Below are 13,471 nucleotides of genomic sequence, written 5' to 3' on the forward strand. Positions count from 1 at the left end.
TGTTTATAATGATGTTTTAATATGATTTTATAGAATAAATTATTTGACTTTTATTCATTTTCTTTATAAATAAAACTATTTCTTCATTTCAGTTATTATGTATAATACCTAACGTTTTTTCTAGTAATTATACATAATCCCTGAAAATTTTAGTGATTATATATTATCCCTAAAATATCCAGTGATTCTACATAATCCCTGAAAATTTCAGGGGATTCTACATAATCACTGATCATACAAATTCACTGTAACATATATATACTGTTTCCGTAACCTGCACGATTGTGTACTTATTTTATAAAAATACACGAATAACAATGATTACGGAAGGAAGAAACATTTATATCTTTTCTTTTGTATATCAGTTTTCCACAAATATCATGACGATAAGGTAAAATTTTATCGAAAGTAAAAATACGAAATAAAGGATATATGCAGCATGAACAAATCAGCTAGACAATGTTTTACTTGGCTTAAAGTAAATAATTCTACAACACTACAAAATTTGAACGACCAGTTTACAGAACGGCATATAGGTGGAATAAGTTTTACAACGATTTTAATGGTATTAGGAATATTTGGAAATTTTGCAGTTATTTGGATATATACTCAAAGATTTAAGGTATCAAATTACAGAACATACACAATATGGCTGGCAGTAATGGACATTGCAAATTCGTGCATCGGAATGCCTTTCCTTGTTTACTATATGAGTCATTACTTAACCTTTCCATCTGATGGATTGTGCAAATTCGGCCGATTCACAATGGTCTTTACAACAAACTCATCAGCCTATCTTTTAGTGGTTATAGCTTTTGATCGATACCGAAAAGTATGTAAACCTTTAAAATGGCAACTTTCCTGCAAAAATACAAAAGTATGCTGTATTATTGCGACCTTTTTGGGACTGTTGACTTCTTGGCCATGTTTGGTTTTATATGGAACTTACACCGTTGATACTGTTATTCCTGATGTAAAAGGACTTCGTTGCTGGACCGATGATGCTTACAAAAATACAGTGTACCCAAAAATTTACTACATAGTGCTCTATATCTTCAATTTCCTAGTAATACCTATCCTGTTCATTGCATATGCACAAATCTTAAGGTTTTTACATACACATGGGACAAGCGGAGTTCGCGTGAAAACCAAAAAAACAACAATAACCCTTTTAGCTGTTTCGGCAGCTTTCCTGTTGAGTGCTATTCCACATTACAGCCTTGTTGGCATAACTCGGATTCAAAAGGACTTTGATTGTAACATGACATTTCCTGAAGGATTTGCCTATTACACATTTGTTTTCTTCATTTTGCTAAATAATGCCGTAAATCTTTTCATATACGGCTTTTTGAATAGGAAATTTCAGCGGGAAATGATAAGAGTTTTGAAAACTTGCCGAAAAGATAAAGGAGATGCAACAAACTGTAGCGTTTCCCAGTAAATGGAATTGGAATCAATGGATCCTAGGCATATTCACGTTATTCCAAAGATTCAGTCTTCATAAATGACCCTTAATGATTAATCGCTACATAAACTATATATGCTATGGTAATAATGTTATTACATGTTTATCAGCCGTCAAATTAAATTCTTTACACTACCAATGCGTCTGTCGAATTAATATTGCGTTAGTTTATTGTTATTTAACATTGTAGGTAAGTGTAGATCAAGTTGTCATTATTGTGAATTTGAACTATGATAAAAAGTAACATTACAAAAATACCGAACTCCGAGGAAAAATCAAAACGGAAAGTCTGTAAGCATGCTAAGCAAATGACAAAATCAAAAGCTCCAACAAACCAAACAAATGGATAACACATGTCACATATTTTACTTGGTACAGGTAATTTTTTGTATGTACAAAGTGATGACTAGTTCAAATTATCACTTCAATCTATGAAAGTCGCTTAAAAATCTATTACATTGACAACGATATATAAACAGACCTAATACATGTATGTAAATTGTCAAAAATAAGGGCACACCAGTCAACATAATCAGCTGACAAGGCATATTGTTTATTTTATGAAAGTATCACTATGTTTAAATGCAGTTTTTTTTCTTGACAAATTCTTAAGTTAAATTTTGGTAAATTTAGATGCAGTTTCGGAAAATTATTTAAAAGGGACATCATCTACCACTTAAAATATTCTATTGGTAGTAGAGCTATGCTTTGTTTTTAAATGAATCATTGAGCAATACAAAGATTCCTTGATGCAGACGTTTACAAAAACTTGAATAGCTTGTTGTATTGTATCAAAACTCTTGCTACATGAACGTATAGCGTTGGATAATACAATGGATAATTAGTTGACAGATATATTTATTTGTTAAACTGTTTGTGGCGAATAAAATTATAAGCCTGCCATCTTTGATAACCATTAACACCACTGGGTCGACGCCACTACTGGTGGACGTTTCGTCCCCGACGGTATGACCAGCCCAGTAATCAGCACTTCGGTGTTGACATAAATATTAAGTATATGGTCAAATTTATAAATTTACTGTTTGAAAATATAATTTTTTTGAAATACTATGGAATTTCTTATTCATGTTATTCCAGGCATAGATTACCTCAACCGTATTTGACACAACTTTTTTGAATGTTTGATCCGTAGTGCTCTTTAAATTTTTATTTTTATTTGAACTTTTTTTTTATCTATGCGTCACTGATGAGTCTTTTGTAGATGAAACGCAGGTCTGACGTATAAAGCCGGGTATCTTTGATAACTATAATTGTGCCTTCTTTAATTTTATGAAACTGACTTTCTAACATTCAAATTCTAAGAAACATTTGAGTGTTCACTTTTCGACTGAACAAACAAAATATTTATGCCATACTTCTTCTTTTTTTTTAAAGTATAATACTTGAATACAGATATTAAATGTTTATTTCCGGTTTTTTAAATAATAAGATAGAAATTTTATTAAAACTATGCATTTCTTCATGCTAATTCATAGAACAAATATGTGACGAAAATAACAAAAGAATGTGACACAAATAATTTGTAAATATATATCGACTTAAAAACTATAAGTACTTGTCTAAAAATAGCAAAGTACAACAACAACTATTATTGTTTGATTTTATTTTGATTAAAATTCAACGAAAAATCAAAACCAGAACAATTTAACAATACCTCCACTAGAGAAAGACAATAAACGTGATAAGTCAAACTCGTTGATAAACTATTGTTTTAGAATTGTATTAATAATGAAACTGAAGTAAATCCACTATTATAGTGGTAGTTATAAAGTTAGGATAAGTAATGAAAGTTCAAAATACTAAAATAATGTGATAAAGTGTTTGACTGCGGCTATATATAGTTTAGTATGACGTCCATTATCACTGTACTATTATGCATATTTTAGGGGCCAGCTGAAGGACATCTACGGGTGCGGGAATTCTCGCTACATTGAAGACCCATTGGTTGCCTTCGGCTGTTGTTTGCTCTATGGTCGGGTGGTTGTCGCTTTGACATATTCACCATTTCCTTTCTCAATTTTATCTATTGATTTATTGTAATTATGAATCCTGCTTTGTTTTTAGGAAACACAGAATGGTTTCAAATCATATATGTTTATAAAGTATTCATTTCTAAACGACACATTGGATCAAGTGGTATAATAGATCAAGCATACTTTGAGCTTTTATAAATGCATGCATGTATTTGTTTATACCGGAAACAGTGTGAATTGATCAATGATAAACATGAATTAACCTTAAATTTTACAAAAGGATATAAGTATCCGCATATTACACCCTGCATTTTGTTCGACAGTATCAGGAGAATAAGTGAACATTGGCTTCCTTTGAAATAAAGCATGGCGAGCATTTCCTATCGGAATGCAACGTTACCATACTGATCTTCATTATCAATCGGAGTATAACACATTTTGACACATACGCATTTTTCGATCTTACAAACACGCGTTTAAAGGCTACTGCTCACTAATCAGACTGTTGGACTACCTGGGCTCCATATCCAGAAATATAAAGTATTTGTAAAAATCAAACAGTATAGACAACTTTATAACAGTAGTTCATCTTTTTTGTTAACATTTGCACTTTGAAAGCTAAATTTAAATGTATGAAGTTAAAGGTTCCAATAATATTGCGTATTTTGTAATAAGGAACAAATCTTTAAAATGCCTTATGATAGTGGCACTTTAATATTTTTTCTTTTTTGTTAAAAAAAAACAAATCATATCTTAGAAGTAAAGTTTATGTCTTGTCGTGTTTGCTTTGAATCCTGTATTTTCGATACATTTCACATTTGTTCTATTTTTTAGTTGATTAACTCGTGCTTCATCTACAAAGTGTTATATTGTTTGTTTCATCTGAGTTTATTGTAAGGTCTCACGTGATCTTGCCTTGCATTGCAGTTATTTTACTTCAAAATGGATGTAAAAGTAAAGATTGAAAATTAGCTATTTCTTATAGCACAAATATTGAAATGGAAGGAAAATTCAAAACGAAAAGTCCTTTATCGAATGGCAGATTATTTTCTTTTAGATGATTTTATAATTTCACGTGGAAAATTGTGTTAAATAGGGTAAAAAAGTCAAAAGATTTAAAACTATTTATTTCAGAGAAAGATCGAGGTTTTAAAGAAACCATATATTCTTTAAAGTTTTCTATGATCAATTAATGGTTAATAACACAACGTGATTTAAGAGTTTCGCCGTATTTTTGAAGACCCTCCATCACTACGGCCAGACAAAAAATTATATATTCCATTGTTGAACATGCTGAACATGCTAATCTAGCAATGTACCACTATTTGTACAGCATTTTGTGTTTACAAGAAGCTGAAAGTAGTACGATTAACATACAAAAACATAATTTTTGAAGCTTTGTCCACAGGAGCAACTACATATTTCTCATGAATAGACGATGGAAATTTCACAGCTTCTTTGTCTCACATACGGAATTCATGATGTTCAGTTGATCTTCACACCGTTTTTAAAACGTTTTCTAAACTTATGACCATAACCTATGTTCAAAAGTCATAAATCGAAGGAGAGAAAACAAATCCGGGTTACAAATTAAAAACCGATAAAAACACATCAACTTTAAGAGAAAAATAAAAAAAACAACAGAACAACAAGTGCAACAAGAAACAAACAACACGTTGTTTGCATATTTTACTATTTCGGAACGTAGTACCATCAACACATATTTTATTATTTGATTAATGACCGTAAACTTTGTCTGCTAATTAACAATCTGGGTTTGAGATCTGAGATTACTTAGATTAATAATCAACACAGAACCACGGAAAACGTGCATGAAAACTGAAAGGATAGAGTATTTTAATTTGTTGTTTTTTCCATATTTCATGCGTTCTTACGTGTTGATAACGGTTGATACATCATTTTGGTGTATATGTGTCTGTTTTTATACTATGTTCTTTCCCAGTTTATGTTCTTTTCTTTTGACACATAATTACTATGGAAAAGGTCACCGAATATGAATAAGGTGACGTCGAATTAGAGTTAGGGAAGAAACCAATCCAATAGCTGAACAATTCTAAAATCCGGATAAAGCATGGATATCTTTTGAAAGCAAGCCTTTTTACACGTGATTTTTTAATACAACATTTTCATTCAAGAATATGAAAAAAGGCTTTTTGTGTAGCTTCAGTAAAAAAGTATATCACAATGACCTGACTCTGAATACGAATAAGAACATAACAGTTAAATTAACGGGGCGATTAACAAAATCACAACAACATTTTTTTTAAGTTTATGACGTGAATGCTTGGAAAGCTTAATAAGGACATTATATAAATAACACATAGCTGACAGGGTGAAAGAGCAGATTGTTACCCCGAGAAATCTTTGTTCACCGCATCGAAGTTAAATGTCCTATCATTATTTTATTTGACAAATAACAGAATCTGAGACAAAACGTAAAACTTAAGCATTGTCTTTAATAAGTTGGTGCAAATTATCGATTTTTGATTAGTCTGGACCACATGCAGGGTGACATTTAAGAAAAATTGTCACCCGCTCAGCCATGTGATAGAGTAAATCAAAACCCTCGTAATAGCCAATAAAAATATGGCATTTTAACATTTTAACATGAAGTATAATAATAGAATATACATGTATATGTCCAAAAATAACATGTTTAACGAAGTTCAATACAGGGTTTTTGTTCTGATTGGAAAATTGTAACTGTTTTTTTTTACCTGGACGCTGCCAGGTTGGTAATTGTACATGACATTATTAAATGCATTCAATACATTGAATATGAGTATGAATTTTCTGATTTTAATTCACTTTTATCATAAGTTTCCTGGAAGCTTTTTAGATATTTAATCGATTTATCTTTCAAGTACATTCATAAATTCCTGTTTCTTAGGGTTTTGAATGTTTATCAAACATTTGTGTCAAAATCATTGCCAACATTTCGTTTTTGTAGGCGCGTTTTGATTCATTACTCTGTGTATGTATCTTACTTATGGATATCGGTGGCCGAGGGGTCTGTCTATTACTACCCCTGTTAGATACGTTTTTCTAATAGCAGACAAGAAATATGAAGAACTCTTGATATAAAACATATTGGTAATGATTAAATTGTGCCTGAATGTTATTTAACTATAATTACTATGTCAACATTCGAAATGGCATGTTCTCAATATGTTAATAATTATAAGCGCAGCAAAACCTACTTGACTTTGCTTATATTCTTTGATTTTTTTATTATGTTTGTTTGATATGCACAAAACGGATGAAGGTGCTTCATATAACGCACAAACACATATGTTTAGGCATTGATATAATTAACATAAATTGCAGAATGTTTCCGTAACTGAAATCATTGGGTTTTTTTTTTTTTTTTTTTTTTTTTTAATTGAATTACAAATATATGTATTACATAAATTCCGGAAAGAGGAAATCATTGTTTTTTTTTTAATATATATAAATCAGTTTGAAACTACAAATATAAATTAAGCGATTCCTTCAAATTGAGAGTGTCTGGAAAATAAATATATATATAAAAAAATAATATATCAAGCATGAATAATTCGGATAAACAATGTTTTATTTGGCTTGAACGGAATAACTTAACAGCAGTTCATGATTTGAACGACCAGTTCACAGAACGACATATCGGTGGAATAATTTTTACTTCAGTCTTAATGGTGCTTGGAATGTTTGGAAATTTTGCTGTTCTCTGGAAATATACTCAAAGATTTAAGGTATCGAATTACAGAACATACACTATATGGCTGGCCATAATGGACATTACAAACTGTTGTATCGGAATGCCTTTCCTTATTTACTATATGAGTCATTATTTAACCTTTCCATCGGATGGATTGTGCAAATTCGGCCGATTCACGATGGTATTCACAACAAACTCCTCGGCTTATATTTTGGTTGTCATAGCTTTTGATCGGTACAGAAAAGTGTGCAAGCCTTTGAAAAGGCAACTTACATCCACAAATACAAAAGTATGTTGCATAACTGCCACTATTTTAGGACTTTTGACGTCGTGGCCATGCTTGATTTTATATGGGATTTACACTGATGATACGGAGATTCCTGGGGTTAAACAGATTCGATGTTGGACAGATGACGACTACAAATATACTGTTTATCCTAAAGTTTACTACATTGTTCTCTCTATCTTCAATTTTTTAGTTTTACCTATCTTGTTCATCGTTTACGTACAGATCTTACGTTATTTACATACACACGGAAAAAGCGGAGTTCGGGTGAAAACGAAAAAGACCACAATAACCCTTTTAGCTGTTTCCGTTGCTTTCTTATTGAGTGCTATTCCACATTACAGCTTGGTAGTAACAACTCGATTTCAAGAAGACCTCAACTGTAAAATGACTTTTGCCGAAGGATTTTTCTTTTACACATTTGTGTTTTCTATTTTGCTAAATAATTCCGTAAATCCTTTAATATACGGCTGTTTGGATACACAATTTAAGCGTGAAATGGGGAACATTTGGCAAATGTGCCGAAAAGATATAAGAGATGCAACAAGTCGTATAGATACTCAGTCCATGGAATTAGATTCAAGAGATCCTGTGCCGATTTACGTCAATGAACATGCGCAGTATTCAAAAACAAACACTGTATGACCATTTCAATCAATATTTGGCGCAGCGAACTATGTTAGTACTTATAAGTGAAATTAAAGAGTTAGTGCGCTTTTCTATTTAAACTTTCGGAATTTTTACAAAGACATTAAAAGTTACCCACGATACTTTATGCTCAAAAATATATTATTTTGGCTTGTGCTGTTTTCTTTTGTCATTCCTTTATAACAATGTCAAAAATCATTCTCTTGCCCGAAACTGCAGGAAACGTCATTAATATACTAAGAAATAACAACTATACAAACATATCAAGAATTTCTCTTCAACTTCGTACTTTATTTGGCTTTTTTAACTTGTTTGGATTCGCGCGTCACTGATGAGTCTTTTCTAGACGAAACGCGCGTCTGGCGTATATATAAAATTGAGTCCTGGTATCTATGATGAGTTTATTTACAACCACTGGGTCGATGCCACTGCTGGTGTAAAATTAGTTTCCCGAGGGTATCATAAGCCCAGTAGTCAGCACTTTTTGTGCTGACATGAAATATCATTGATATTGATATATATTTATAAATTAACTGTTTACAAAATGTTGAATTTTTTGAAATACTAAGGCTTTTTTACCTAAGGCAAAGATTACCTTAGCTGTATTGGTCAACTCTTTTACGAATTTTGGATCTCAATACTCTTCAGCTTCGTACTTTATTTGCCTTTTTTTTACTTTTTTGGATTCGAGCATCACTGATGAGTCTTTTGTAGACGAAACGCGCCTCTGGCGTATATATAAAATTGAGTCCTGGTATCTATGATGAGTGTATTTGTAATGATGAAAGACAATCACAAACATATACTTTGATCACATCCTAGATTATCAACCCCATACCTCATATATTTGAAATATATCAAGTTTTATTACTGCTGGTGGTTGTTTCGTCCCGAGGGTATCACCAGCCCAGTAGCAGCACTTCGGTGTTGACATGAGTATCAATTATGTGGTCATTTTAATAAATATCCTGTTTACATAATTTTGAATTTTACAAAAAAAACTAAGGATGTTCTTATCCCAGGAAAAGATTACCTTCGCCGTATGGCACAACTTTTTGGACTTTTGGGTCCTCAATGCTCTTCAACTTTTCACTTGTTTGGCTTTATGACTATTTTGATCTGAGCGTCACTAATGAGTCGAATGTAGACAAAACGCGCGTCACTCTGGCGTATCAAATTATAATCCTGGTACCTTTGATATCTATTATTGGTATATGATATAAGTATGGTGGTCGGTTAAGGCTATTTCGCATAGTCGCCTTTTCGCCTTTCATATTCTATAGGGCGAAAACGCGAAATCGCGAAGTCGAAAACGCGAAAACGCAAAATCGCGAAGTCGAATACGCGAAAACGCGAAGTCGAAAACGGAAATCGCGGAAACGCGAAAATGCGAAAAGGCAAAATCTCGAAGTCAAAAATGCGAAAAGGCGAAGTCGAAACGCGAAATCGGTTTGCGTTTTCGACTTCGCGTTTTCGCTTTTTCGTCTTCGCGATTTAGCGTTTTCGCCCTATAGAATATGAAAGGCGCAAAGGCGAAAACACGAAATGGCCTTAACCGGCCACCATAGATAAGTGTAAAATATTGCACAATATTTAAAATAAGTTTTGAAGTCTCTTTATAAAATACTGATATTTCAGTAGTCGTTAATTATATTTAATTTTGGCCTCTTTAGGGAAAGAAATACAGTGTGAATATCCGTCATCATTTTAGAGTAAGAGTGGTTTAAAATGTACATATGATAATTCTGCTTATAAAAAGACTGCACCGTCTTTGCAATTTTTTTAATTTTCGGTTACTCTTATTCGAAATAATCACATATGTATTTACAAAAAAGTGTACAAAATAATAAGTATCATGCAACACGTCTAATAAATATAGGAAGATGTGGTATGAGTGCCAACAAGTCAATTCTCCATCCAAGTAAAAATTTGTAAAAGTAAACCACTAAAAGTCTAAGTGGGTTTAAACATTCAAATATGTACCAATTTGCACCCTTATCTCAAAAAAATAGTGTTACATCACAACATATAAAGGCACACTATAAGATATCAATTGAAATTGCTTAATTTAATAAAAAAAAAAAGACATATGTACACAAACAAGTGAACATACACTGAACGAATTGATTTGATCTATGACACAATGTAAATACAAAATCAATAAAATAAAATAAGGTGCGAGATGTTAAACAATATCAGAAAGGCAACTATAACTTTGGACACAAAGAAAAAAAATAGAGAGACGAGGTCAGGAAAAGGTCAACAGGTAAAATTTAAACGAAAGAAGGATTTAAGAGTACTTGCTTTTGCTGAAAGCTAGTTAAAAGTAAAAAAAAATGATTGTATTTGGCTTTAACTGAATGGGCGCAGGACATTTGAGCGAAAAAATAAAACTACTAAGGGACATTTGAGGGCCGACATTAGAGCCCGTTTAAGCGCCGGATTAATCCGCCCAACTGCATTTTCGATAGCCCATTTTAGCGAAAATTTACCTCGTTGAATAATGCTCACCTTACTACATATACACATATGAACAGTAATTTATATTGGTTTAATGTTTAAGTTGTTTATATTTTCATCATGGAAATACAAGTTGTTGAAACGAACAAAGGAAAAAAAGTTTAAATTTGTGATGGATTTTGATATATGAGCAGTATTAATTGTACAGGGGGTATATTTAGAGCCCATTACGTACGTACTCTAGGTTATGAATTCCAGGCTAGAACAGACTATTTGATTTAACATTTTAGACTTTGAGTGCTGTATTATAATTGAAAAGTTTTATATTGTTTTATGTTGTGCTGTCTTGAGTCTATCAGTGATGTATTTTTTTTTAATCTTGAGTCTATCAAACATTTTTTTGAATTTATAATATATTATTTATTTACTTAAATGGGTTAAACTTCTGGCGCTCAAATGGGTTCTACTTTGGCGTTCAAACGTCCTATTTTTTTCGCTCAAATGTACTCCGTCGAACTGAATAAACGTGTTTCCGGCGATAATTATAATAAGGAAATTGATAACCAATACAAGCTTACATTAAAATGGTATTTTTTAAAAATTGACGGCAAATTAGAGCATGATTCATGCAGTTAATTTATCAATTTTCTAAATATCTAAAAAAAAAAAACATGCGTTATTTAGTATATGAAATATATTAAACTTTCGTTAAATATTTTAAGAATCATTTTGAATTTTGTGTCACATGAAAAATATGCCACGCATAATCATTTCCAGGACAATATAAGAAAACAACAATAATTTATATTAATTTTTATTCTAAATCCGAACATACTTCTCTTGCTTATTAAAATGAACATAGAAAGCAATTTAGATGTATTGTTGATTTGTTCTTGTATTCGACAGGGGCACATACATTTGGGGGTAAATGTACTTATTTCTCAAGCTAGAAATTAAAAATCTTTTTTAATGCAGGAGACCCCAGTTCCAATTTTTGCCACAGATTAACATTCCAGTGTATCCTTAAAGAACATTGCCGGGCAGCTTTTTAAGCCCTCCACAAAACTAATTACTGTCATATATGATATATGTATTGATAAAAGAGATGTAAACAGTCTTCATTTGAATCGAAAATATAACAGGTACAATAAGGTACGCCCCACAGTAGATATCATAAATCGTTTTTGAGATACGGCGCGACATGTGAAAAAAAAACACACCCCTGTTTTAGTTATAAAGTCCCGTAACTCAAAAAGTTTTAATCTTATTTTCACCAAAAGTATACAGATCATTTGACCATTATAAGAAACAACTATGTTATGTTTCATGAAATTTGGATATGTCCTTCTCAAGTTACATGTTCACGCCGGACAGAAAGACGGACAGATGGAGGACATTTGTATACCATAATACGTCCTGGGCATATAAAAATGTTTTAACCAATTTGCATAGATAGAACCAAGCTTGATACAGCTCTGAATTTGGATTGTGATTAAACAATTAAGCTGTTATGGTTCAATATCCAAACTTTAAATAGATTCAGCACGTCAAAGAACCCCAAGATTTCAATTTTTGTTGAAATCAAACAAAGTTAAATTTTGGAACTTGATGTGGACCAACTTGAAAACTGGGCCCATAATCAAAAATCAAAACACATGTTATCAAAAATCTAAACACATGTAGATTCAGCATATCAAAGAACCCCAAGAATTCAATATTTGTTAAAAACAAACTAAGTTTAATTTTGGACCCTTTGGAACTTAATGTAGACCAATTTGAAAATGGGGAGTGAGTGAGCCAGTCTGCACCAAAAACTTTTTCAACTAATAGTCCGGAGAACAATATTCAGACATTTTTCTTATTGGTCCAGACAAAGTTTTGCAAAAACTTAATAGTCCGAATGAAATTTTACTAGTCTTGGGCATCGCACTAGTGGTTAACCGTGCAGACGCCCGGGACCAAAATCAAAAATCTAAAAACACAGTTTGATTGGGCAAATCAAAGAACCCCAGGAATTCAATTGTTTGTTGAAATTAAACAAAGTTTAGTTTTGGAACCTTTAGACCTCAATATGGACAAATTTGATAACAGGGCCCAAAAATCACAATACATGGTAAAATTCAGCATGTAAAAGAACCCCTTAAATTATTTTTTTGCAAAAATCAAACTAAGTTTAATTTGGACCCTTTGGACCTTAATGTAGACCTATTTGAAAACGGGACCCAAAATTAAAAATCGAAATACACAGTTAAATTTGACATATCAAAGAACCCCAATAATTCAATTTTGATAAAATCAAACAAAGTTTAATTTTGGACCCTCAATGGACCAATTTAAAAACGGGACCCAAAATCCCAAAACTTAATACATGTTTAGATTCGGCACATTAGAGAAGCCCAAAAATTCAAGAATAAACCCGCATTGAAACGGGTCAAGAAATAAGCAATTTATAAAAAGTAATTGAAAAGTATTGTTTCTGAGTCATGTTTCTCCCTAGGGCATACATGTAGATATTTCTAATTAAAAGAAAAAAATGTCTCTAATTTTGGCCAATTGATGTTATAATCACTTGTAACCATTAAAATTGGTATTAGGTATAGATTCCCAAATGATTTTGACTGGAACTGGATAGACAAAAGATTGTTTATTAGATAAATACCCCCCCCCCCTTTTTTTGCCCAAAAAAGGACGATCCTATATATAGCTAGTTTGTGGGGGTTGAGTAAAACGTTTAAACACAATTTTAAAATATTGTTTGTTGTTGTTGATTTACAAGGAAAAACACTTTTTATTCTGTCTGTCTAAATAATACCTGTGATAAAAATTCCATGCTACTTTTAGAAGTGGTGCTGTTACATTCACTTAAATTCTTGTCTGTGTTCCATCACTCTGAAAAATAA

At 31.9% G+C, this 13,471-nt stretch overlaps 2 protein-coding genes across 2 annotated transcripts; both read left to right on the forward strand.

Moving 5' to 3' along the window:
• Positions 1-399: 399 nt before the first annotated feature.
• LOC139501138 (substance-P receptor-like) lies at positions 400-1,554 on the forward strand. The gene has a single exon (XM_071290124.1). The coding sequence runs from the start codon at positions 440-442 to the stop codon at positions 1,439-1,441; it is 1,002 nt and encodes a 333-aa protein (XP_071146225.1). The 5' UTR covers positions 400-439; the 3' UTR covers positions 1,442-1,554.
• A 5,423-nt stretch (positions 1,555-6,977) lies between these two features.
• On the forward strand, positions 6,978-8,228 carry LOC139500975 (substance-P receptor-like). The gene has a single exon (XM_071289912.1). It carries the CDS (start codon positions 7,029-7,031, stop codon positions 8,106-8,108), a length of 1,080 nt encoding a protein of 359 aa, XP_071146013.1. The 5' UTR covers positions 6,978-7,028; the 3' UTR covers positions 8,109-8,228.
• Positions 8,229-13,471: the final 5,243 nt, after the last annotated feature.

This window comes from Mytilus edulis, chromosome 13 (assembly GCF_963676685.1).
Source record: "Mytilus edulis chromosome 13, xbMytEdul2.2, whole genome shotgun sequence".
Taxonomy (NCBI): domain Eukaryota; kingdom Metazoa; phylum Mollusca; class Bivalvia; order Mytilida; family Mytilidae; genus Mytilus; species Mytilus edulis.